Source organism: Eumetopias jubatus, unplaced genomic scaffold (genome assembly GCF_037043125.1).
Source record: "Eumetopias jubatus isolate StellerSeaLion01/CBP00866 unplaced genomic scaffold, mEumJub1_p1.0 scaffold_1, whole genome shotgun sequence".
NCBI lineage: Eukaryota > Metazoa > Chordata > Mammalia > Carnivora > Otariidae > Eumetopias > Eumetopias jubatus.
The window spans coordinates 173,649,420-173,676,421 of record NW_028274807.1 but is presented as its reverse complement, the minus strand read 5'-3'; the positions used below and the strand labels follow the sequence as shown (position 1 = coordinate 173,676,421).

Below are 27,002 nucleotides of genomic sequence, written 5' to 3'. Positions count from 1 at the left end.
ATATTTGTATCCTGAGCTGACAACCAAATCATGTTTAATGAAATTTTTATAAGTACTCCATTGATGAAAATAATAATGTATGATCTTAAAATTTGCATAATTCCAGAAGTTGGTAATGAAGATATGTATGTGTCTAAGTTTTTTAATATCCTGCCCTCTCCTTAAAGTCAAGCCTGACTGTAGAAACATCCCATTTTGTAACTGCAGGAAGCTCTCCTCTTTCTCCCCCTAGCTTCATCGCTCATTAACGTAGCCTTTAACAAACCTCATGGTGCCTCTCCTTGCTAGCCTGTAAAATGGAGATATTAATGGTAATTAGCTCATATAATTATTGTTAGGATCACCTCAGATAATTGTCATAAAATATTTACCAAAATGACCAACATGGAGGAAATAGTCAATGAATGTCCATGTACTCTAGTGTGCAAATTGAGATAGCCTTGCAAACCTGCAGAATATACTTGGCTTGGAATAATCCTCAAATCTGATAAGAGGTTATTAAATCAAATGTTTTAGATAACAAAAAAATGAAATGGCACTTAAAATACTTCCTGTTGAGAGGATTTACATTTGGGAGGATGGAAGAAGAACCATTTTTTTCAACAGTAATATGTCACTTTATTAGACATATTTTTTACATTAACTCATTTTTATTGGCAACTGCTTATTCACTGACTCAAACTGTGATCTTTGGGTTTGTAATATCTTATCTTTCTTACCAGACTTGACCTCCTTGACAGAGGGGAACTTTTTTTTTTTTTCCCAAACAGAACCTTGGACAGTACCTTATAAATTTTTAAAAAAATGCAAGAACTTTGAAACAATTATGTATGTGTGCATATGTCTGTTTATACAATATACATTGTATATAATGTGTGTGTGCATATATAGGGAGAGTCATATGCTAGGTATTTATAGAGTGACACATATAATTGCACATAATAAATGGTTTGTGAAGTGAATAGAATTGAGTATCAGATAAAATGAATTTACATCCTGATAATGATATTTAATTACAAAAACGATGTTGGTGAAGTCACTTAACATCATTAAACCTTGGTTTCTTCACTTAGACATGCACTGTCTGATAGAACTTTCTTCAGTGATGTGAATGTTCTATTTCTCTGCTATCCAATATGGTAACCACTAGCTACATGTGGCTGTTGAACACAAAATGTAACTAGTATAGCTGAGGAACTGGTGTACATTTTATTTAATTTTATGTGTTTTAAATCTAACTAGACACATGTGGCAAGTAGCTCCATTACAGTATAGACACAGAATCAAGGATGACAGGACAAAGAGGCTACACTGAATTTCCTTGCTGTGCGTGATACAGAGGCTGATTTTCAGCAGAAGACTATCCTCTTTTGAAACAACTATACTATCCCATAGTATCTTAGGCCTTTTTAATTTAAACCCTTTTCCTTTATTTCCCTTAACAGATCTTGAAAACTTTAAAACAAGAACAAGAAGCACTGTGTCTGTCCGTCAAGGTCAGGGGATGGTACTACTGTGTGGCCCACCAGCTCATTCAGGAGGTAAACTATAAATGCACTGAAATGTCTACACTTGATTTGCTGCTATTTTTCTTGCTGATTTTCCACGCCCCTTGGCACTAGCTAAAGGAAAAGTATCATTTGCAGAGATTCCCGAAGTCCCTCTGTGTCAAGGAAGAATCGTTGTCAATGCCTCCCATAATTAGGATAGGAAAATATCAGATTCTACAAACATTCTACCTGACTGCTATCTACCTGGCACAAGGGGGAAGACACCTGAGTCCATTGAGATCAGAATCCTGTTGCTTGGTAAGGCAATGTAGGTAAAGTTACCAGTACTTTCTCCAACTTGATTGGTTTCAAAGCTGAATGTTGCTTTATTTCATCTTGTGTTTGGTCTGGGAAAGGATCAGATCCAATCCAGGATCACTTTGTAAAGACTCATAATAACTGGATCAATGAGGGATCCATTTGAATTATTTTTGTTTATTTTTCCAAGTTTTTATTTAAATTCCTGTTAATTAACATACAGTGTAACATAAGTTTCAGGTGTAAAATTTAGTGATTTGTCACTTACATACAACACCCAGTGTTCATCACAAGTGCCCTCCTTAATACTCAATAAAGAAATAAATAAATAAGGAATTCATTTGACTGCAAATAACTGAAAACCCAGCTAACACAGGCTTCAACAGACTGGAGTTTGTGTTGTTCTCACACACGTTTCCAGAGTTATGTAATCTAAAGTTGATACCACTTCTTGAAGATGTTTTCCAGGATGCAAGCCGTTTCTTGCATCCTTTTCTGTAGTCCTTAACGTGTGATATGGCTAGGGTACATAGGTGCAGTCCAAACAGGAAGAAATAGAAATAGTCAAGGACAAAAGTCAAAAGTCTCCATCTTAGTTTGCCTTTGTATTATGAAAGGTTTGCTTTGCCCGACGACTTATACCTACATGTCACTGATCACCCCCAGTGACAAAAGAGACTGAAAAATCAAGTATTTTATACAGATCAAAATCATAATTTTGTAATAAAGGAGACTATAGAGACATGCTGTATAGGCAACTTACAATGTCTGCCAAAAAGACTAACGATGACTGAAAGGCAAATCTGACTTCCCATAAAGGGCTCAATAGTGTGGAGGTTTAATAGATAATGATATTTATTAGGATTCCTCTAAAGCTCGAGGTAACAAGATTGATAAACTCTATTCTTGGGAATTCTGGCTAAAGTTGAATTTGCTATCTGCTATCCTTGTTATCTTAATTTTCTGTTTGGCTTAACACATGATGAAAAGAAAAAAAAATATTTTAAACTGAGAATTTGAAAACACCCTTTAATTTTTGTCCTGTATTCTAAAGTTGTAACTTTTCCTTGCTCGTCTAATACCCCAGCTAAGCATTCCAGCAGGAAATAACAATTAGCAAACTAGCTAAAATACTTGTACTCTGACATGACAAGTATAAAAAGCAGATGGAAGAGACTAGATTGAAGACATGGAATTATTCAAGATTCTGGTTTTTGAAGACTGGCAGAGAATCCAGATTAGATTTTGGTAGTTTGTGTTCTGAGAGATGGGTTTACTCCTTAGGGCTCCCATTTTCCTTTCAAGTTAGTATCAGAAGCATTAAATTTGGGGTCCAGGACATGAGTTCTAGTCCTGACTCTGTTTCAAATCATTATTTGATATTGAGCAAATATTTTCACTCTTCTTATCTATAAAATGAGGAGATGAAAGGAAATCTCTCAGATCCCGTTTAGTTGTATCATTACATGGTAATAACTCAATAAAGGCTAAACATATTTATCCAGTAGGTTTGCATTATTGAAGCTCTATCATTTTTATGAAGAAGGCAATTAACTGGACATATACTTAGGTTAAAGTCAAGCTCACTCAGACTAACTTTTCTCTTCCTATGATGAAATCAGATCAAAGTAAGAATTAAAGGTTTTGCTGATTTCTTCTGCAGTCTACCTCACAGCATTAAACTTTCATAACATGGCAGCAATTCCAAAAAATTAATCTTGTAGGCATATTAAGAAACAAAGTACCCCGGGCGCCTGGGTGGCTCAGTTGGTTAAGCGACTGCCTTTGGCTCAGGTCATGATCCTGGAGTCCCGGGATCGAGTCCCGCATCGGGCTCCCTGCTCAGCAGGGAGTCTGCTTCTCCCTCTGACCCTCCCCCCTCTCATGCTCTCTCTCTGTCTCTCATTCTCTCTCTCAAATAAATAAAATTTAAAAAAAAGATTCTATAAAAAAAAAGAAACAAAGTACCCCACTACTCCGTGGTATAATAGTATCTTTGGGAAAGGCAAAGCACCTGGAGTGTTGCTGAGCCACTACACAGTGAGACACCTGAAGACTTTTCCCTTCCCACAGAGAAATATATTAAACATTTTCATAGACATCCCCTGCAATGTGCTTGTCTCTGCTGGCAGCAGTCAGCAGCTCTGAAATCTGGTTTCTTGAGCTGTGCTGACATTCCTGACAGTCCTGATGGTGAGAGACAAGGAAATAAATATTCTCATTATGGAATTTATTAGAACTTGCATGCTCAGTAACACTGTGGGCAAGGCAGGCAAGGCAAGGAAATGTGCAAGAAAACCAAGAGGATCTTGAAGGGTGTAAGAGAGCATCGCAGAGAGCCATCAGTTTGAGGCAGTGGAGTCAATGATTATCTGATAAAATCCCCCCAATTACTCAAAACCTTTCAGTGCAAACTGTGCCGCAGTGATTCTTTCGTTGCTTCTCCAGGCTGTGTATCACCTGAAAGCCGGCAGAATCACCATGAGCCACTGGACATACTGAGCGTTTTAGACCCAGCATATGGTATCCCAGTTTCAATTGTAACAGATCATGCAGAGGGAAGGAAATGAGTCAGCCTTTTACTGTGTCAGTGGGATACTGAGTAATGGCGTGAAATCCACTGTAAAGGATGCTGCATGTCCTCTTTCAAAAGCTGTGCAGTGTCAGACCTTCTTAGGGTAACATAGAAATGAGCAACAATTAATCTCTTTTGAAAAGCATTTCAGTCTGCAGATATATCCAGTACTTTACCAATAACTACATGTAGCATCTTTGTCATCTTTTGGTTAATAGATACAAATTCAGTTGTGATGTCATTGCGTAGATTTTACTATTAAATCTTAACACAAACACCAAACAATAGAAATCACTGTGATGGGCTCTGGTTGTCCATGGTGTCCCTTCATATTAAAAATAGAGTTTATTGAGATCCAGAATTTTCTCCTTGCTTTCCATCAACTCCAAAGTCATTTGGCACCAGGAATTCATGATGCTTAACCAAGCTCTCATTAAATAGCAATAGAACCAAGGTACTTTGAGATTATTCCTGCCAATATACTAAAATTGTATTATTCACCAGTGAATTCCTCATGAACTGTTCAAGGGAGGTTTTTGTTCTCACCTTCCTTTTATATGTCACCAAGATCCTTGCTATTCAAAATGTGGTCCCTGGGCCAGCAGCATTCTGCCTCACCTGGCAGCTTGTTAAAAAGACAGTTTCAGGCTCCACCCAGAGCCTAGTGAATAAGTGAATAAGAATTCACATTTTAATAAGATCTCCAAGTGATTCATATGCACATTACAGTTTGAGAAGCCCTGAGCTATATCTGTGATTCTCTCACACACACACCTCACTTCAGCCAGTGATGGGCAGGAAGCTGAGGTATAACCAGGGCAACATGTTAAAACCATAGGTGTCCCACCACTTCCCAAGGATATTCTGATTCCACAAATCTATTGTTTTAGAGACTCTAAGGCAGCACCAGATTTAAGATGCACCCACTTTGATCACCTTCTACAAATCCAGCCCAGATTCACATTGCTGAGATAGAGGCCTTTGATTTCCACATCACCCAAGCAGAAGGGTTGAGCACTTTTATTTTAAAAGAATTTAAAATAAAATATAATCACCTCAGGATTTACCTTTGCTTCATGTATTTTTGTGGTTGTTGATAAGGGAGATGAACAATCAAGAAAAACTGGCTTTTTCTTAAGTATTTATCTTCAAAAATAGCATTTTATATCTGGCCAGCTTTTACTACATTATTATTAGTGAAAGTATGGTTTCCTAGAGTATTAAAAAGAAACCACATGATTCTGATTCTAAGATGATTTTCATTGTTACGGGTTTCATAGAAACCAGCTATAATTGTCATCATTAGATGCTTTTATACAGAACACATTCCCATTAAAGTTGGATTCTGTTCACATAGCATGAGATGCAGGGACCTTATAACAGAACATCTGTAGAGTTCTTCATGGTGTTTATAATGTTTTAGTTTCCATTATATTATCTCTGATCCTCACAATAATCCTTTAAGAAGTAAGAACACATATTTCATAGATAAGGAAATCGAAGCAAAGAGATTATGTGGGGTCACACACTAATCAATGGCAGGGTCAAGAGTTATCTTTGCCTAGAACGTGACCCTTTTTTTTTCCCAGTCCAGGAGACAACAGTAGAAACAAGTACTGGATTCTCTATGCCAGGGGTTCTTTGGGCCCCATTCCAGATCAATTAAGTGTGCCTTTCTTGAGAGGGGTCCTCTGGCATCATTTATATTTTCAAAAGCACTGTACATGATTCTAATATGCAGCCAGGGTGGAAAATGTGTGCCTCTGCATTACAAAATCAAGTAGATCTTGTCTCAGCAGAACCTCTCTGTTTGCAAACATTTTCAGGGGCCAGGGAATTTGATTTGATCTGTACATATCCACAAATATAATAATCCTAAAAGAAGCATGCCTTCCCACAGTGTAGTTATTTCAGCTGGATCATTTTGTATTTACTGTGGGACAGAGGAAAAATCATGAAACTGGGACACTTACATTCCAGACCCAGATCTCCTATTACCTTACTATGTGGTCTTGGGCCACTTATGTAACTTCTCTGAGCCCTATTTGGTTTCCGTCATCCCACACATACTGTTCCTAGCATCCAGATGTCACCTTCAGGATCGGGCTCACCCAGTTTCTTAATGAGTTCAAACCATGCTGACAGGTCTTGGACCTGGACTGATGTTGCTATGCTAAAATGTTTCTCCTCTATGCCCAGAATAATCTTCAAGACAACCACATTTTGTCAAGCTGACAGCTCTGCCTAACCCCACTCCATGCCTTATTCCTAACCCTTGCCTCATACTCGGCCCCTATGCTTACCAGTTCTATGTACCTTCAGACTTTCAGATGCATCTTTATTTGCTCCAAACATCAATTCATTTTACTGTAGTATAGACACTAAGTTTAGCTCTGGCCCTCATGTCTCACCCAAAGATGCACTCAGAGCCAAACCTGGGACCATAACACACTGTCCTTTGGATTTTAAGTATTGCTGACATTTACTTATTGGACCCCATCCATCATATCATACTCCCTGGAAAATTGACATCAGAATGGATGGATTCTAGTTTTATCACCATGTGATTTGGACAACTGGCCACTTTCCTCAAGAAACAGTCCCTCCACTTCCAGTTGATTCCCTCTACTTTCTCTCATCCACATTTTAGGCTCCTACTCTTTCCCTATATCTTTGTTTCCAGCATAACTCTCAAATCCTTATAGAGTATTATGCTACCGAAATGAAATTTATATTTTGTAAACCCCTCAAATATGTTGTTAGAATAAAAAAATGTAATAAATGTGGCAACAATCTGCACAGTTAAAGGCTTCCTAAAATATGTAGGAATAAATTTAACCAAGGAGGTTAAAGACCTGTACTCTGAAAACTATTAAGACATTGATGAAAGAAATTGAAGACAACAAAACAAATGTCAAGATATTCTCAAAAATTGGAAGAATTAATATTGTTAAAACACCCATACTCTACAAAGCAATCTACAGATTCAGTGCATTTCCTATCAAAATACAAGTAGCATTTTTCACAAAGCTAGAACAAAATTTATATGGAATCCCAAAAGACCCTGAAGAGCCAAAGTAATCTTAAGAAAGAATAACAAAGCTAGAGGTACCACAATCCCCGATTTCAAGATAAACTACAAAGATGTAGTAATCAAAACAAGATGGTACTGGCACAAAAATATCCACATAGATCAATGGATCAGTATAGAAAGCCCAGAAATAAACCCATGCTTATATGGTCAGTTAAACTACAGTAAAGGAGGCAAGAATATACAATGGGGGAAAAGACAGTTTCTTCAATAACTGTTGGAAAACTGAACAGCTATATGCAAAAGAATGAAACCAGACCACTTTCTTAAACCACACACAAAAATAAACTCAATGGATTAAAGACTTAAATGTAAGATGTGAAACCATAAATCTTCTAGAAGAAAGCATAGGCAGTAATCTCTTCGACGTTGGCCTTAGCAACATTTTTCTGAATATGTCTCCTCAAGCAAGGGAAACAAAAGCAAAAATAAACTATTGGGACTACATCAAACTGAAAAGCTTTTGCACTGGGGTGCCTGGGAGGCTCAGTCAGTTAAGCATCTGACTCTTGATTTTGGCTCAGGTCATGATTTCGGGGTCATGAGATCAAACCCTGTGTTGGACTGCATGCTGGGTATGGAACCTGCTTAAGAATCTTACTCTCAGATAGCAGGAGGGGAAGAATGAAGGGGGGGGGAACTGGAGGGGGAGACGAACCATGAGAGACTATGGACTCTGAAAAACAAACTGAGGGTTCTAGAGGGAAGGGGGCTGGGGGATGGGTTAGCCTGGTGATGGGTATTTAAAGAGGGCACGTTCTGCATGGAGCACTGGGTGTTATGCACAAACAATGAATCATGGAACACTACATCAAAAACTAATGATGTAATGTATGGTGATTAACATAAAAAAATTTAAAGAGAAAAAAAAGAATCTTTCTCTCATCCTCTGCCCCTCCCCACTCGCTCTCTAAAAAAAAAAAAAAAAAAAAAGTACAAACTTCCAGTTATAAAAGGAATAAGTCATAGGAATGAAAAGAACAGCATAGGGAATACAGTCAGTAATGTAATAACTTTGTGTGGTGACAGTAACTAAGATTATCATGGGGAGCATTGTATAGACATGTCAAATCACTATGTTATATACCTGAAACTAATATAACATTGTAGGTCAACTACACTTCAGTAAAAAAACATATATATTAGGGGTCAGTCAAACTTGGATAAACCACCTTTTTAAATATTTTTATGGAAAATGCATTCTGAGTTTTATGTCTAACCTAAGAAACTTCGTATATTTACTTAAATGGACATCTATTGCAATTTAATGAGGAAAAGGTAACCTTTAGTAGTAGGTTAATCAGTACCACAGACTACTAGGTATTTTTTGAGGGTGGTGTTTTCTATTTTGTTTTGTTTTTGGCATTAAACATTCTTTTTTTTAAGATTTATTTTTTTATTTGAGAGAGAGCAAGAGAAGAGGTCAGGGGGGAGGGCCAGAGGGAGAGGGAGAGAGAATCTCAAGCAGAATGTGGGGCTTGATATCAAGACCCTGAGATCATGACCTGAGCCCAAACCAAAAGTCAGACGCTAATCGACTGAGCTACCCAGGTGCCCCAAGCATTAAACATTTTTAAGGCAGTCTTGTTTGTGCTGTTTGACTCTACCATATTCCTTTGAAATCTGTGAACCTGAACTCCTTCATCTGATATGTAATGGTCCAATTCCTCCCTTTTTCTTTTCCTTCTTATTTTGCCAATCAAAGGAGATTTTAGACATTAGTGATTTAGTCAGCATAGAGTAATGTGAAACAGTTTGGAAGGTGATGCTTTTCTTCATTCATTAAGCCTCCCTTTTTTCGCTGATTGAGCAGAATAAAGAGCCACATTGAGCAGGGACTATTTGTTATAAACTGTCCCACACAAATGGCATGGTGGAGTGTTTCATATTTGGGAGGATAGGCCACTAGGATTATTTGTCTTTATTATACCAAATACAGGCTCCATTTCTCACAGCCATGAGATCATTTAGTCCAAAGAAAGAATCAGCAAAGGAAGCAAAAGGAGGGAATTAGGACTTGCGTGTCTCGAAGAATGACATGCTTCTCCCCCACTAGATAGGACTACAAGAATGAGGGTCAATATTTCTGATGTCAATCATCTCCACAATTAGTTAGTTAAGCTTATTCTGTGATACTACTGACATACTTTTCGCCTTTGATTTTCCTATCAGCTCTTTAAAACAACCTGAATGTTTTATGACCACATTTTTTGTGCCTTGATGTCAATAACTATATACTTATGAATAGAAAAAAATGAGTATATAACTAGCAAACATTCACTAGCCATAGAATAATTCTAAACCTTATGCAGCCAAGCCACCAATTTCTTAAATTAAACTGTATAGAAAATTGCTGGTCTAGGTTCTAAGAAGACTTCCCCAGGAATGATAGCCATATAACTTTCTACCTAATTCTCCTTTTAATTCTAGTTAGAGAGATGTTGAAGCTGTTTTGCAGCTATAGCAAATCCATAGCACTTAGAAATAAACTCAACTACTAAATAAATAGCAATTAATTAAATTTCTTTGTGTTCAGTAGCCTAAAGAGAATCATTTAGTTGGAAAAAAAGTTATTCCTGAAATAAATTTCAAAAAATTCTTTTTCTATCTATTCTTTTCCTTCTTTGCTTCTGTGTAAATGTTTCTATGTTCATTATTTGGCAGAAACCAAAGCATTTTAGTTAATTAATGATGGCCTTAATTACCCAACATCTCTCCTGACAGTTACTCTGTATTTAATTTAATTTAATGATAAGCAGTATATAAGAGTATTTGTGGATAGATTTTAAATTCAAGTTGGAAATGTTTCTCTTTTTTTTTTTAACATAAAAAAAATCAAAGAGATTATCTCCAGGTTTGATCCTTAGAACCGGAGGCCCATTGATCAGTCAAAGTCAGGGCCAAATGCATTAGCACCAAAAGAAATGGCATTTGGGAACTGAGATTTGATCCATAAAGCTGAATGATGTGCAAACTGTGATCATTCAACAAAGCTCAATTTCATGTTGAGCTTTCTCTTTTGGAGTCGTCCTGTCCCAGAAAGCAGTGAAGGATGATATTGTGTTGGAACACAGGTGCTAGTTGGGATGTGAAGAATCTGGAGATGTGAAAAGCACATTACATATCCAGTAGAGTACTACCAGGGATGTACCAGCCAGAACAGAACAAATGATCAACACTGATCTTCAACAAAATGAACCTGGCTGAGCATTTCATAAATAATCCAGTGGACAATCACTGCAGGATGTATAGGAACCATTCTTGTTTTAATACCCACTGGAAATATGTCCTATGAATCTCATCTTTTCAGCTGAGGAAGAAACAAGCAGCTCTTTGGATACGTTTTCAGCAAGGAATTGGTGTTTTGTCAGGTCAGTGCATCATGATGTTACATTGAATTAAGCAGGATAATGGTGCAGTATATAGAATGAGGAAATGCTGCCTGAGTCCTGGAAATTTGGAAATGGATTCTGGTTGGGAGATCAGAAAGTGAAGGCTCCAAAATGTTCGGTACCTTCAGGGATCTTGATCCTGTGAGTATTAAAGAACAAATAGGAAGTCAGCCATTTTTCTGCTATCTGTACTTTGTAACTCATTCAGTTACTTTTCAGACATTTAGGAAGACAATAACTTAAGTAGGGCCAAATCAAAGACTGGAGAAAACTACACATTTGGCCAAGTAAAGTTCACATCCAAAAAAATAAATTTTAGCATTTTGTCTAAAGATGGGGCTGTAGCTTCTGATGCTGTGTAGTATCCAAATACTGATTTAAAAGAAAATGATTTAATTAAGTGGCTGAACATTCATCAAAGACGAAGAGTATGGATGAAAAACTTTTTTTAACCAATCATGCTGATTTGTCCTAACTGTACTCACTAATGATTTTGTCATTTGAAACATGTAGAATAAATAAAAAATTCCAAATGGAGCAGTAAGAGTTCTACATGGAGACCAACCCTATCTACATAATGAGCCAGAAGATATGTCAGATCTTTAATCCAGCAGCTGATTGGGAGAATGTTCATGATCTCTTACATAGATACTGGCTACTGACAAAACAACTGATAGCTATTCTATACCAAGCCAAGAAAGCTCTTCCCATCTCCACGTGTAACACACCCAATTTTTTTCACATCAGATAGTTGCAGGTTAACACATTATCATAATCTTCAGTGTCAAAATTAGTCCCTGGTTAGGAGTTGTGTTACAACAACACTCCACAGGAATTCATAAATCCATATGGCGGGCACAGCTGGAGAGATAGTTGCAGTTGATAATGTAGCATTTCAGAAATATCCAAAGAATTTCTACTTTGTGAAGTAATTTGGAATTTGTATGCTTTCTCATTCTCTTAAACAAAATATAGACTAGGGAATACCTGGGAAACTCCAGAATAGTTTGGTTATAGGTGTTTGAGGTCAAGTTCTTACCACTTTATGCAAACTTTTGCCTTTTGAAAAGATAAACAAGATTTTAAAAATAAAATGTAGCTGACTTAAGTATCATATTTCTTCCATTTGTTGTTCTGACTTACTGTAAAATAAGATAAGTATAACACAGCTCTGAAACGAACACCTAGATGTAAGAAAGACATTCCTACGCCTTCTTTTCTGAGTCTTGGTACTGTTTGAATTTGTTCACTCTATCTGCAAGCCAGCATTCCTTACCAACATACGGTTCCAGGTTATTTCAGTGGAAATGGTTGTGATAAATGAGATTTATAATTGGGTCCTAATGGAGTACGTAAATTAAGATTTCAAGATTGAAGAGAATAGATTGCTTTTAAAAAGTAAAAATATCTAACTCTGGCAGAACCTCTCAGTTGCCAAGCATTGGCATAGATGTGGTGGATGTAACAGTGAGCAAAAACAGAATGATCCCGCTACCGTAAGACTTACGGGCCTGTTGGGAAGTAAGGGGGTACCCAGATAGTCATACTGGAATGTGTGCTTTTGGTTATGGGCTGGAAGAGGAACAGGGTTCAGTGATCTGATCGTATAAAATACAAGCATACCTCAGAAATATTGTGGGTTTGGTTACAGACCAGTGCAATAAAGCAAATATTGCAATAACATGAGTCAAATGAATTTTTTTGTTTCTCAGTGCATATAAAAGTTGTATGTACACACTATACGGTAGTCTATTAAGTGTGCAATAGCATTATGTCTAAAAAAACCGCACATACCTTAATTAAAAATATTTTATTGCTAAAAAATGCTAACCGTTATCTGAGCTTTCAGCGAGTCATAATCTTTTGGCTGGTGGAGGTTCTTGCTTTGACATTGATGGCTGCTAATTAATCAGGGTGATGGTTGCTGAAGGTTGGGGTGGCTGTGGCAATTTCTTAAGATAGTGAAGTTTTCTGCATCAGTTGACTCTTTGTTTCACTTGAACACACTTAGAAGCCATTGTAGGGGGGCGCCTGGGTGGTTCAGTTGTTAAGCGTCTGCCTTCAGCTCAGGTCATGATCCCAGGGTCCTGGGATCGAGCCCCACATCGGGCTCCCTGCTCAGCCCTCTCTCACTGTGTCTCTCTCTGTCAAATAAATAAATAAAATCTTTTTAAAAAAAAGAAGCCATTGTAGGGTTATTAATTGGCCTAACTTTAATATTGTTGTATCTCAGGAAATAGGGAGGCCCAGGAAGAGGGAGAGAAATGGGCTGATGCCAGCTGGTGGAGCAGTCAGAACAGACACATTTATGAATTCAGTTCACCATCTTATATGGGCACGGTTCCTGGTGCCCCAAAACAATTACAATAGTAACATCAAAAATCAGCACTCACAGATCACCACAACAAAGGTAATAATAATGAAAATGTTTGAAGTATTGCAAGAATGACCAAAATGTGACAGAGACATGAAGTGAGCAAATGCTGTTGGAAAAATGGCACTGACAGACTTGCTTAACACAGGGTGGCCACAAACCTGCAATCTCTAAAAAAGCAGTATCTGCCAAGCACAGTAAAATGAGGTATGTCTGTTGGAAGGACATGATGTAGACTGGGAGGAATCTTCCTTGAAGAAGTAGATCTCTCTGGAGCTCAGATTTGGAAGAATGAAAGAATAGAAGGAAGGAATAGTATTACAGACCAAGCAACAGTTCATATGTCTGGAGTGGGAAGGTTGTCTGGCCATGAGGAAAAGTGACATGGTAGTGCCCGTGCGTGGTGGGGAGGTAGTTCAAGTCTAAGTCTAGTATATCAGCAGAGACTAGGCTCTGGAGTAGCATTAAAGACCTGGGTGTTTTCCTGAAAGTAAGTTAAATATTGTGAAAGAGTTTTTTTTTAGTGAAATAGGGGGTGAGTTAGAGTGGAAGGCAGTGTTGAAAAATGGGCTCTTGGCAGCTAAGGCTGATTTATTATTACCTAGCTTTTTGTAAAAAACAAAGAAAGAAGCAAAGTTCTCATCAGACTAAAAACAGGGTAGTCATCAAAAATTTACTTGAGGAATTACCTATAATTATAGCACAAATAGGCCAAATGGAGATATAACCATAGGAGACTGTCTTAATACATTCACACTGCTATAACAAACTACCATAGACTGGGTAGCTTGTAAAGAACAGAAATTTATTTCTCCCAATACTGGAGACTGGAAGTCTGAAATAAGGGTGCCGGCATGTTGTATGGTGAGGGTTTTCTTCCCAGTTCATTAGAGGTAACATTCTGCGGTATCCTCACATGGCAGAAAGAACTAGGGAGCTCTGTGGGGTTTCTTTTATAAGAGCACTTATCCCATTCATGAGGGCTCCACCTTCATGACCTCATCACTTCCCAAAGGCCCCACATACTAATACCTTTACCTTTAGGGATAAGATTTCAAAATATGAATTTTGGGGAGACACAACATTAAGACTAGAGCAGAGACTCATGACTAAACAACTAAATTAACAACAAGGAATATGGGAAGGATATCTTTAAAGGCTTCCAACAAGAGCTATGTTATACCTCTATATCAAATATATTTCAGTCTGGGGTGCCTGGGTGGCTCAGTTGGTTGGGCAACTGCCTTCGGCTCAGGTCATGATCCTGGAGTCCCGGGATCGAGTCCCACATCGGGCTCCCTGCTCAGCAGGGAGTCTGCTTCTCCCTCTGACCCTCCCCCCTCTCATGCTCTCTCTATCTCATTCTCTCTCTCAAATAAATAAAAAAAATATATTTCAGTCTGGATATCTAATTTAAAAATCTGATGTCTGTCTCCTTATTATGAAAAAACATTTTTCTCTAAGGTATCCAGAGGAAGTAACCTACCGTACTTACTAACACACACACACACACACACACACACACAATGCACCATCTCCCTCTCCCCAGAATCACTAGGAATCAACAGTACTAACTAATGCTCTAGAGAGAAAGAGGCATATTGGGTGTGGCACATTTCCAACAGGAAAGAGGTCATACCAGTTCACTGTGACGGTGATAACTGAAGCAATAGAAAGCTCTATCTTAGTTCCTCAGAATTTTACTAAATTAATGATAGCCAGACACCAGTAGTTTTGAAAGGAAACATGGCTATCAAATTGCTTTAAATTTAAGATTTGAGATGGGGATTCTGGGAGCCCCTGTGGTCAGTTTGAGTGAATAAAGGGATAAACCCATTTTTGGTTGGTGAATCTAAGATCTGGGTAAAATCATAGCCAATGTTAATAAATAGAGTTAAATGAAAAATCTACTCCATCATGGTGACCTAAGAAAATACTTCATGATAAAGAGTAGGGGCGGGCGCCTGGGTGGCTCAGTTGGTTGAGCGACTGCCTTCGGCTCAGGTCATGATCCTGGAGTCCCGGGATCGAGTCCCACATCAGACTCCCTGCCCAGCGGGGAGTCTGCTTCTCTCTCTGACCCTCTTCCCTCTCGTGTTCTCTGTCTCTCATTCTCTCTCTCTCAAATAAATAAATACAATCTTTAAAAAAAAAGTGGGGGCAAGAGGAGGGAAGAGTCAGCCATTGTCTGAGGATAAAACAAAACAACAAAGATGTGTCTCTGTTGTGCTTTCAGTCAAGACAAAGAAAGCATGGATGCTATGAAACAGAGATTCTAATGGGAAAAGGGATCTGACTCTGATACTGGCATGTAAAAAGAGCTAACAAAGATAAGAAATGAAAGAATCAAAACCTGCAGTGCAGATGCAATAAAAAGCCAAATGAACATTGTAGAAAATTGCATTAGTGATAAGCATGATTAAGTAGATAAACTTTTTTAAAGAATGCCAAAGGAACATATAATGATCAGAAAGCTTCATAAATATGGAAATTTAGGAATAAAGATCCAATCTATACATAATCAATGTTAATATTTTATCAGTGCAGACATATTATTTTATTTAATATCATGGCATACTTAACATTTCATACCAACACATCATCCTTTCAATAGTAAAAACATGTTGTATTTTCCCCTCTTTGAGAGGGAATCAAAGTTTTTATGTTAGTCTTTATTCTAATAATGAGAGGAAATATAGATTAAGGTAGATATAAAAACAGAATATGTATATTCCAAGTTGCTGGAGACAGTTAAATCAAATAAATTGTAATCTGTTCAACCAAAGACCAAAGGTAAAGATGAGCAAAACAGCATGAATAAAAAACTCACAAAAAGATGACAAATACAAGAGTATATAGTATATGACAGAAACTACAGAGATAAAACTTTCATATGAACATAAGAGCATCAGATGCAGTTAAAATTTTGTTTGATCTAACCAGAATTTGATGGCATTTATTTAAAATAAAATATTCTAACAAAATAGATTTTTAAAAAGAAAAGATGATAAACTTACTAGTTTAGGACCAAGTATTATTTGTATGCAAAAACATCAAATTGGGAAAAGAGCTTTTTTATTATTAAGATACACAAACCCTAATGAAGACATTCCAATTATAGTATTTTAAACACCATAAAACATAGTGTCAAAATTTATAATGCTAAATATTTGGAAACACAAGAAGGAATTACTAAAGCATATTTTTTTGCTTAATTTGACAGACCAAGTAAATAGAAATAAGGATACAAAAAAATTGAATAATGTAATAATAAAACATAAGTACTAATCTTCTATTATCCACAGGGAATATGTTCCAAGCCCTCCAGTAGATGCCTAAAATTGCAGATAAGACTGAACCCTGTATATACTATTTTTTTCTATACATGTATACCTATGATAAAGTTTATCATTTAAGCATAGTAAGAGATTAACAACAATAACAGTAAAATAGTACAATTATAACTGTAATAAATGTTAAGTGAATGTAGTTTCTCTCAAAATATCTTATGGTACTGTACTAACCCTTCTTGTGATGATGTGAAATGATAAAATGCCTATGATGAGATGAAGTGATGTGAATGACATAGGCATTGTGACATAGCATTAGTTTACTCTTAATCTTCTGACCATATGTCAGAAGGAGGGTCATCTCCTTCTGGACCACAGTTGACCACATGTAACTGAAACCATGGAAAGCAAAACCGCCCATGAGAGAGAGCTACTGTATATTTATATACTTTCCTTTCAAGTGCCCATGTAATGCTTATTATAACTGGCTACATAATAAGCCAAGAAAAAAATTTTGAGAAGTTAAAATTGTACACATCAGGTCTTATTTTCTGCCATTATATAGTTAAACTAGAAATTAGCTATAGGTAATTTTATACAATGACAATAACCACATTAAAAAAAAATCAACCCATGCAAATTTCAAGTCATTTTTCTAATATCTACTGGGTCAAAGCACAAAGAAAAACCATAATTTATGGATGTTTCAAAATTTGAAGAAATGAGGACAAATGCATCCATACTAATAAAATTTACAAAAAGTGCGCTCAGAAGCAAGTTAATAACTTTAAATTTATTATTAAGAAATTCTGGAAATCAAAATCAATAAACTAAGTATTCACCTCATGAAGATTAAAAAGAACACAAAACAAACCTAAGGGAAAGAGAAGGAAAGAAGATGAAGGTCAAAATTAGTAAATTGGAAAATAGAAACAGTACACATGAGACATCTGAGAGAAGTTTTGAGGAGAAAAAAAAATATAAGTGTATCCCAAATCTAATCAAAAACAAACAAGAGAAATACAAATACACAAAATTAGAAACTAAAAGCATTCAATTTTGTATACAAGATTTAAAATCATAAGGGCAGACTATCCACAATCCTGTGATCATTTGAACATCTAGATGAAATGAAAAATCTACTGAGATTATATAGAAAACAAAACTGAATCAAGAAAATATAGAAAATCTGAATAGACCATTTATCATGGGAAGAATTGAAAGTTGTCAAGAATCGCTTTCTTCCAAGTGCTCTGAGCCATAAATTTTATAAGAAATGTTTTTTCAAATTTTTAAGGTATTTCCCTTACCAAACAATTGTGTCAGAGCAAAGACAGGATGAAAAGCTACCAGTTCATTTAAAGAAATGAATGTAATCCTGGTACCAGAACCCAACAAAGACAATAAAAGAAGAAGCAACCGCACATATGAATGTTAGTAATACTTATATAGTGAATAATATATGTCAGGCATGATTTTAAGTTCTTTACATATATTAACATTTAATCCTTACAAGAACCATATGATATAAGTGCTATATATTCCCATTTTATAGATGACAAAACCCCTGAGACATTGTTAAAGTAAATATGACATTCTTCAATAATATATGAACAACCATTTTTGAATATGTCTACAATACAAGGGAAAGTCTTGAAAATACAGATAACTCCACAAAGAGTATTTGTTTCAGTCTTTCCCATATTCTGGATTAAAAATACAAAAACACAGGGGCGCCTGGGTGGCTCAGTCATTAAGTGTCTGCTTTCGGCTCAGGTCATGGTCCCAGGGTCCTGGGATCAAGCCCCACATCAGGCTCCCTACTCAACGGGAAGCCTGCTTCTCCCTCTCCCACTCCCCCTGCTTGTGTTCCCTCTCTCGCTATCTCTCTCTCTGTCAAATAAATAAATAAAATCTTTAAAAAATATAAAATACAAAATAAAAATACAAAAACACAGTTATCAAATATAAACATAATGAAAAGTAGAAAGATACTCCTGTGACCAGCTAAAGGACAACCAATACCCAAAGAGGGTAAGAGACATATAAGAATGAAACAGTGTTGATAATTATTAAAGCTGGATGATACATGAGGGTTCATTATACCACTGTCTCTACTTTTGTAATTGGTGTATGTTTGAAAATTTCTGTAACAAAAAATTTAAAATTCAAGTATATGTTGGCTTTAGTGAACTCCAAGGGTGCTTCTAGCTTAGATTTTATATTGTTCTCCATTGTTAATTATCTTTCTCCAAAAAAAAACATTTTCTACCAGTCTTTGTGGGAGTAAGATGTTTGCATCATCTGGAGGAGTTTCTACAATGCATGAACATATGGGTATCTTGCCAATCATATAGCTATTTTGTTACTTATTCTCCATTTGAAAATCAATCTGGATATTCAAGTTAAAATAGCTGCCCATACTACCCAGCCTTGAGAGATGCCTATCACTAAAAATGCCTGGATTGGCAATAATCCGCTTTGCTCCTGCCTAGAGCTATTCTCAGTCTCCAGTGGCAGGCCGTCGCCATGTTACTGGGGCAAGTGTGCAGTGATGTGCATTAAATCTGCACTCAGCAATGCTCAGATGATGACTTTCTGCAGGGAATGAAGAAAATATACATATAAACACCCCATTTCCAAATGGCACTGTAGCCTAGTTAAGAGAATTGCTTGCGGGGGAGTACATTATGCTAAGAGGACTAGTTCATTTTCAGGTTAGAAAACTTTAAATTCAAGTTGACATAGCTTCTGTTTTCATTTCCATATTTATCTCAGCTGGGGAAATGTGACATTTGTCACTAAAAATCAACCAGCCAAGTACAGAGAAGGGATGGGGAAAATCAGTGGTCCAAAGATTGAAAGTGGCTATGATCTGAAATAGGTCGTGTTTTATTTGGTAGCAAATACCATACCAAATTTGCTTTCTACTTGTACACCTTTTATTTTCAACAAAATCCCACATGCCCAGCAACAATCTAAGAGCAAAAATGCAAGTTACCTCATGATAGACCAGCATTCCAGACAGCTCATAAACAATTAAGAAGCAAGTCTGAATTAAACTCACAGGTTCAGGGCTAAGTATGTTAGAGTAATGCAGAGTATGTCAGTTTCCTGACAATGAGCAGCTTCGTTCAACAAACCACATATAAGGGGCTTCCCTGTTAAGCCACATGTGACCTCTGTTTTAATGTCAGGGTAGATCCGTAAAGCTTAAAGTACAGAAGCTTTCATGTGGCCACACTGAAGTTTTCAGAATGAGAATGAATGGGCTCAATTAAAAGATAGAACTGGGAAAATTGAAATTAATCTTCCATAATCCTAGCTTTAAAAATGCTCATCTCTGTTGTGTACAGATTTAGATTTTTTTTATTTATTTGACAGAGAGAAAGATAGCAAGAGCAGGAACACAAGCAGGGGGAGTGGGAGACGGAGAAGCAGGCTTCCTGCTGAGCAGGGAGCCCAACGTGGGACTCGATCCCAGGACCCTGGGATCACGACCTGAGCCGAAGGCAGATGCTTAACGACTGAGCCACTCAGGCGCCCTGTGTACAGGCATCTTTAAAATGAATTACAAGTACTCGGACAGGCTCCTCTGGATGCCCTTTTACGTTCAGCACCACCATATCCCTTTTCCAATAGAAGCTGGGAAACGATCCAGGGTTAATTGAAGAGTCCATTTGCTTTTATATACACTGAGTATAAGAAATAATAAAGTTTTCAGAGTTTCTATTGACAGACTGATAGAATATATTTGCCATTCATATCCTATGCCTTGTAAAAAAAAAAAGCTATGAAGAATTTGGGGTGTTGACCCTGGAATGTGTAATTTATGCATGGCTCTTGTAAGCTGTTACCTCTTAATCACTCAGGAGCCCCAGCTCTTCAAGCAGACTAATGATCCCCTGCTGACTATCAGCTCTGCTTGCAGTTCTGCCTTCAACACATCTGTTAGCACCACTCCCCAAGGGGACTCTATGAAAGTTGGAAAGTCTGACATCCGTACAATAACTACCCTGTGACTTTCTCCATTAATAATGGACTGTCCCGCCGTAAGCTGTGAGCTTCCTCCCCAACACCGACTGTTTTTCCTTTTATGTGCCGCTATGTCTGTCATCAGAGAGATAGCCAGAGAAAAGACATCTGGCATCTGTAACTCATAGGGGGTTCATAAAAACTAAAGCAGGTAGATTGTTCTCTCAAATGAAGTTCCTGGAATTACTGAATGATGAATGTCATGCTAATGGCCTCCTTCGTCTAGCTTGGTGACAGCCTGTAACCAGTTGTTTTTATTTATTTTTTTTAATCACATCCACACTGACACACATGTCCTAAGTTTTTATTTAAGAGATACATTTCTGATTGTTGTGTTGAATCCTTAGAGATAGAGCCCAATTATTTTGAAAACGATTTCTTTCCACATCTGCAAAGGAATTGTCCTAAGATGTGACAACTAAGTATGTTAAGACCTATTTTCCAATTAATTATTTAAAAAGAATTCTCTGAAGTAAATCAAAATGGCCTTGAAGATTCTGGCTGGATTGTTCCTAATTTACCTCAGATGCAGATAAAAACTGGGGGCAGAAAAGAGAAAATTGGAAGCCCACTGGGCCAGGATGACAGGTTTTTGCTTTTGTCCAAAATACAAAAGAAAGAACAAAGAGGTGACCAAAACAGAAACATGTTAGACCCCTGTAGGTGAATGATATTCATTTCTCTAAAGCTCATAAATATTGAGGTGTTCAACACTTCCCTTGCTTGACAGGTTATTCGTCAAGTTACTATAACAATAAATTACCTTATCCAGAATCTGCAATAGCACTCTAAAACTTTCAGACAGTACACTGAAAAAGCTAGGTCTGAGATAATAAGGAATGGTGAAAGCTCTGGTGAACTAAAGACCATATATCTCATCAAAAAGGGGCAGGTCATTGTGAATACAGTGCATCCAGGTGAGTGTTCTTAGGGTCAACTAGACAGTCAAATGGACCTGATCACCATGCAGCACACTTGGCCTCTGGCTCACAAACGGACAGGACAGAGTACATGCCAAAAGACCAGGGCCAGGACCTTCTCTTCGATGGAGTCTGGGAGTAGTCCTAACAGCAATTCAGGGACTTTTTCTTGTCCCCACATTCATGTTTTAAGAGCAAAGAATTGAGAGTCATGTAGCAAGCCTGGAGCCTTCTGACTTAGAAGGTCCCTATCTTTTCTTTTTATTTTTTTAATTTTAGATTTATTGATTTACTTGAGAGAGAGAAAGTGCACGCACGTATTCGCAGGGGCGGGGAGGGGCAGAGGGAGAGAGAATCTCAAGCAGACTCCCCCCTGAGCATGGAGCCTGACTTGGGGCTTGATCCCGGGACCCTGAGATCATGGCCTGAGCTGAAATCAAGAGTGGGATGCTTAACTGACTGAGCTACCCAGGCGACCCAGAAGGCTGATGTCTTAAATAGGAGCAAAGATCTCTTGCAACATTTCTGAAGGCATAGCTTCCAAAGTCCCCATGAAGGGGCCCCGTGATGAGAATCACCACATTCAGGGAAACCTAGCACAATGACTGTCCAGCAGATGTGTATTGTTCATTTGCATTCCTCTCAGCCAGATGCCAGTCTTGGGTTATTTTTACTATAACACTGTTGCCTGGTCACCTAGCTGACATTTTACCTTTATAAGATTTCTGGGGAAACAAAGCCAGAAAGTTAACCTAAGATAATTTGTTTATAGAGAAAATAGGTTTTTAACACTTTACGTACTGTTACCATGTAGGAGTGTGAACTCAGATCTTTTTCTTTTCATTTTCTCTTCCTTCTTCTCATCATTTTCCTTCCTCCTTCTCTTCCCCACCTCCTTCTTATCCTTTTTCTTGTTTTAGAAAAGCTAGAAGTCCAGATTTTTTAAATGTTAAGTCTCCCAATTTTTAAGTGAGAATACTTAAGTCAGAGTAAGGGTACTAGACCAGGAAACAGAAGACCTGGGTCCTGGGATTCTAGCAATGGACTGCGTGATCTATATCACAGCTGAAGTAAAATAGGAAAAAATCTTGCCTAAAGTTGGTGAAAAGCTGATTCTATGATGCTGTTACTATTTTCTAATTGATAAAAGGTGATACTTCCTGTTCATATGCTCAATGCCAGGGAAGCTGTTCCTTTTCACTTACCTTTCTACTCTGCTTTATCATGTGAAAATCCAAACAGAATAAAACACTCAGAGGTCTTTCAAGCCTAAATGCCCATTGTTGGACAAAATTTCCCAACAAAGATGCTAAGAAGAATGATGCTAATTCTCATAGAGTTTAGACCAACATATCTGCCTTTGTTTGCATTGCCCAGAGAAATTGGATCAAAAAAAGTAATACCTGGGTGGATTTTGACTTTTAGACTGGTTTTTCAGATGCCTGATATGTTAATACAGTGCAGAGATTACAGTGTCATCACAGTTGCTACAATCCTAGTTAAATTTGCTTCATGTTATGACAATGTTGTTCTATCCTTCATTCATTCAAATATCTTTATTTTGCCAATTCTGCCATCATCACCAAGAAAATATACTGTGGTAGAGAATTCATTTACAAATGAAAGAGAATTAGGATTATTTTTATTTTTATTTTTCTGCTACAATTTCATCAGTCTTATGGGGACCAAGTCAGGGATTCCATTCTGTAACCGGCAATGAATAAAGGAATTTATTAATTCCCAAACTGGCTCCAACATCAAATCTACATTTGGCCAATAGCCTAAGGATTTGGTTATTTGCTCAATCCTTTTTAAAGAAATCTTTTCATTTTTTGTGGGTCAGAGGCTCTTTGTTATGTGGGAAAGGTATATCCATGAGGAACAGAAGGGAATAGGTTGAAAGCACAGTTATTAGAAATGTTCTCATTCATGGTAACACAGGCATTTGTAGGAATTTCATTTTCCTCCATTGACCACAATATTAAACATTTCACCAAGGAAATGTTCCACAGGAGATTTACTCTTAGGAATAGGATCTAATCTTTTATATCATAGTAAGAAGCTGATCAAAAGTGTTGAAAGCGAGCTATTAAAGAATTAAGTAGGTCACATTGAAATATATGATGTAAAAACAGAAGAACCTTTTCTATCCAGTTGAAGCTTATAAAAAATACAGAAACCAAGCCCCCCTCATTGTTTTCAAGAACACATTAGTTAAGAGAAAATATTGAACCCTCATTCAACATTTAAAATATTCTCACTGAGCATTGTTGAAGCCATCTTAAGGATTATGTTCTTTGACACAAGGATAAAGGAAAGCCATTAGGTTTTAGGTAATTACATTTATAGTTTGAAAATATAACTCTTTTGAAGAGTATGGGAAATGGCTTGCAGCAGGGCAAGCATGTATGAAGAGAGACCAAGAACGTGGTAGTTGAAATAATCTGACCAAGAGATGTTGGTATTTTGGTCTTTTTCTGCTCCCTCCCTCAACACAAATACAAAATCTCTCTGGGCCTTTAAGGTCAACCTCACCCACTGGTGCCCTGGATTCTATCCCCTCTCACCCACTCAAAAACTTGGCTCTAGCCATTGTTTTTCTCCTTTTCCTTGCATTAGATAAATTCTCCCTCCCTTCTACATCACTCCCATCTGCATTCAAACATGCAGCAACATCTTCTGTGTTAAATAAATTAGAAAGTCCCTTGAGCCCCACTACCCAATTTCTGTGCTCTCCTTTACAGCAAAACTGCCCCAAGAGTTACCTCTACATCTTCTGTTTCATTGACTCTTACGCATAGTGCATCAGGACCCTTCCCCAGAATTGCATTTAAATAGCCTCATCAGTGTCTCCAGTGGTACTACTGCCAGTGGTAAATTCTCAGTTTACATTTTCTTCAACCAGTCAGCAGCATTTGGATATAGTCAATCACTCTAAACTTCTTGAAATACATTCTTCCCTTGACTTTGGGCTACAACTCTCTTGGTACCCCTTTGCTTACTTCACTGGCTTCCCATTTCAGTCTCCTTGGTTGACTTCTCATTTTCCTGTCATCTTCCCATCTTCTTAAAGTGGATTATAAGTACTCTCAGGCTCAGGCCCCAGACCTTTTGTCTATATATATACATGTATACATACTCCCTAATGAGATGTAATCTAGCCTATGGCTTTAAATAACACTTTTATATTGATGTTTCCCAAATGTCTGTCTTCACCACCCCACCCTCCTAAACCCTAGACTCATGTATTCGTTGTCTGATCATCATCTTGCTTGGTTGTCTAATAGTTATCTCAAAAATAATAAGACCAAACCTAAGCTTTGATCTTCTTTCTAAATCTGATCCTGCTAAGAATTTTCCCAGTCATAGGAAAGGGCAGCTCTATTTATCCAGTGGCTCAAGACTGAAATTTAGGATATAACACTTAATTTCTTTCTTTTTCTTCTACCACCATCCAATTTGTTAACAAGTCCTTTCCACTGTACCTTCAAAATAAACCCTGCTTCTAACCGCTTTTCCCCACTTCCACCACTGCCACCCTCATTCAAGCGCCCATCGTATCTACCTTGGATTTCATAACAGCCTCCTAACCAGTCTGCCTGGTTCTAGCCCTCCCCCTCTCCATATCATAGAAAAATAGTGATACTTTTGAGATATAAGTCAGCTTATGTTTCTTCCTTGCTTAAAACTGTCCAGTCTTTTAAGTCTGATCCAGAAAAAAACCTAAAACCCCCACTAGGGGTCTAATAGCCTCCACGAGCTTATCCCTGGTATACCTCCACCATCATCCCCCTCTTATTCTATTGCACCAATACACTGTTTCTCAAAGACATTAAACATGTCCCTGCCTACAGTGGGGCCTTTGTGAATGCTGTTCCTTTGCCTTTAAATTCCCATTTCTCAGATACCTGTGTGGCTTGTTCCCTTTCCTGTTAAAGCTCTGGTCATTTTCACTCCTTCCCTGATATTTCTAAATATAGTACCATCTCTTTCATTGCTTTTTTTTCCCTTAACCATGTTTGGCACCAAGAACTGTATTTCTTAACAGATTTGAGGAATTTCATGGTTGTTTTTTAAAACAATTTTATATTAAAACCACCATAGATGTATTATCCAGTGGAATTTGGAAGTAGAATAAATATGTATTATAAACCCCTGACTTGCAGTAGACTGCTTCAGGATCTGCCTCCTGGCTCTTCAGAGTGTGTGTTATATCCCACTATTCAGGTAGGGATACATCAGTGGAAAGGTTGAAATGCACTGTTGAATTTGGAATGGACAATCATCTATATTATGCAACTGAGAGATACCTAGAAAACTATCTTCTCCATATTCATTTGTCATTGGTCTGCCATCCACCTGTCAGGTCCCACCATCAGTCTCCCGTACTGGAATCAGCCCATTAGAAGTCAACCTACAGTGCTTCTATAGGAAGCCTATGCAGAGATTTTAGATACAGTTACATGGTCTAATAAGCCAGAGTCTGCTTACAAGGCAATAAAACAGAATATGGCTTCTTTTAAGGCACTATAGAGGCTCTGTCAACCCACTTCCCCTTACCTGACTTTGTGAATAAAGAGATTCTCTCCATTCCTTCTGTAATGAACAATGCCAATTGCCTGTGGCAAGCTGTAGGTATGGCTTGGTAGGCTACGGTCAAGTGAACCTGTATCCTTTTGTTCCTCCCTATGAAGTTGTATACTTTCCAAGAATCAGTTGTTTTTGTTTGATTCTGAACCTGTTTAGGCCACTTATACTTATTTAGTTTAAATATTACATAAACTAATGAAATGTAACAAAAAGGAAGGAATTGTCATTTCTACAAAAATAACTTGGAATTCTTTGGGAAAGACTCAATAAAGACAAGTCAGTGAAAAAGATGCTGTGGGCAAGATAATTATAAAAGTTTAGGGGCAGAGGGTCATTAAAATCTAGTAGGATTCTGTACTCCTGTAGTTTCATATATCTTATTTTGACAAAATTAAGTCCCAGGCATGATGAGAGTAGTTTAGGTAAACAGTCAACAGTCAACTTAAAAAAAAGATAAGAAACAAGAAGGCAAAGGGCTATGTTGTTCCTATATCAAAAGATTGACAAATAATACATTTAATTTTCTAAATAAGAATTTATTAATGAATTATAACAATTGTAAATATCTATGTCCCTGACATGGGAGCAGCCAATTATAAGCCAATTAAAAACAAAAGTAAAGAAACACATCAACAACAATACAATAATAGTAGGGGACTTTAACACCCCCCTCACTGAAATGGACAGATACCTAAGCAAAAGATCAACAAGGAAACAAAGACTTTAAATGACACACTGGACCAAATGGACTTCACAGATATATCCAGAACATTCCATCCCAAAGCAACAGAATACACATTCTTCTCTAGTGCCCATGGAACATTCTCCACAATAGATCAAATCCTAGGTCACAAATCAGGTCTCAACTGGTACCAAAAGATTGGGAACAATCCCTGCATATTTTCAGACCACAGTGATTTGAAACTA

General features: G+C 37.4%; 1 protein-coding gene across 1 annotated transcript in view; it reads left to right on the top strand.

The window, feature by feature from the left end:
- The window catches only part of CNTN4 (contactin 4), a 305,070-nt gene that overhangs the window by 81,078 nt on the left and 196,990 nt on the right, over positions 1 to 27,002 (top strand). The window contains exon 4 of the mRNA XM_088023249.1: positions 1,446 to 1,541. Within this exon, the coding sequence (XP_087879375.1) occupies positions 1,446 to 1,541 (96 nt within the window). The remainder of the gene's footprint in view (positions 1 to 1,445; positions 1,542 to 27,002) is intronic.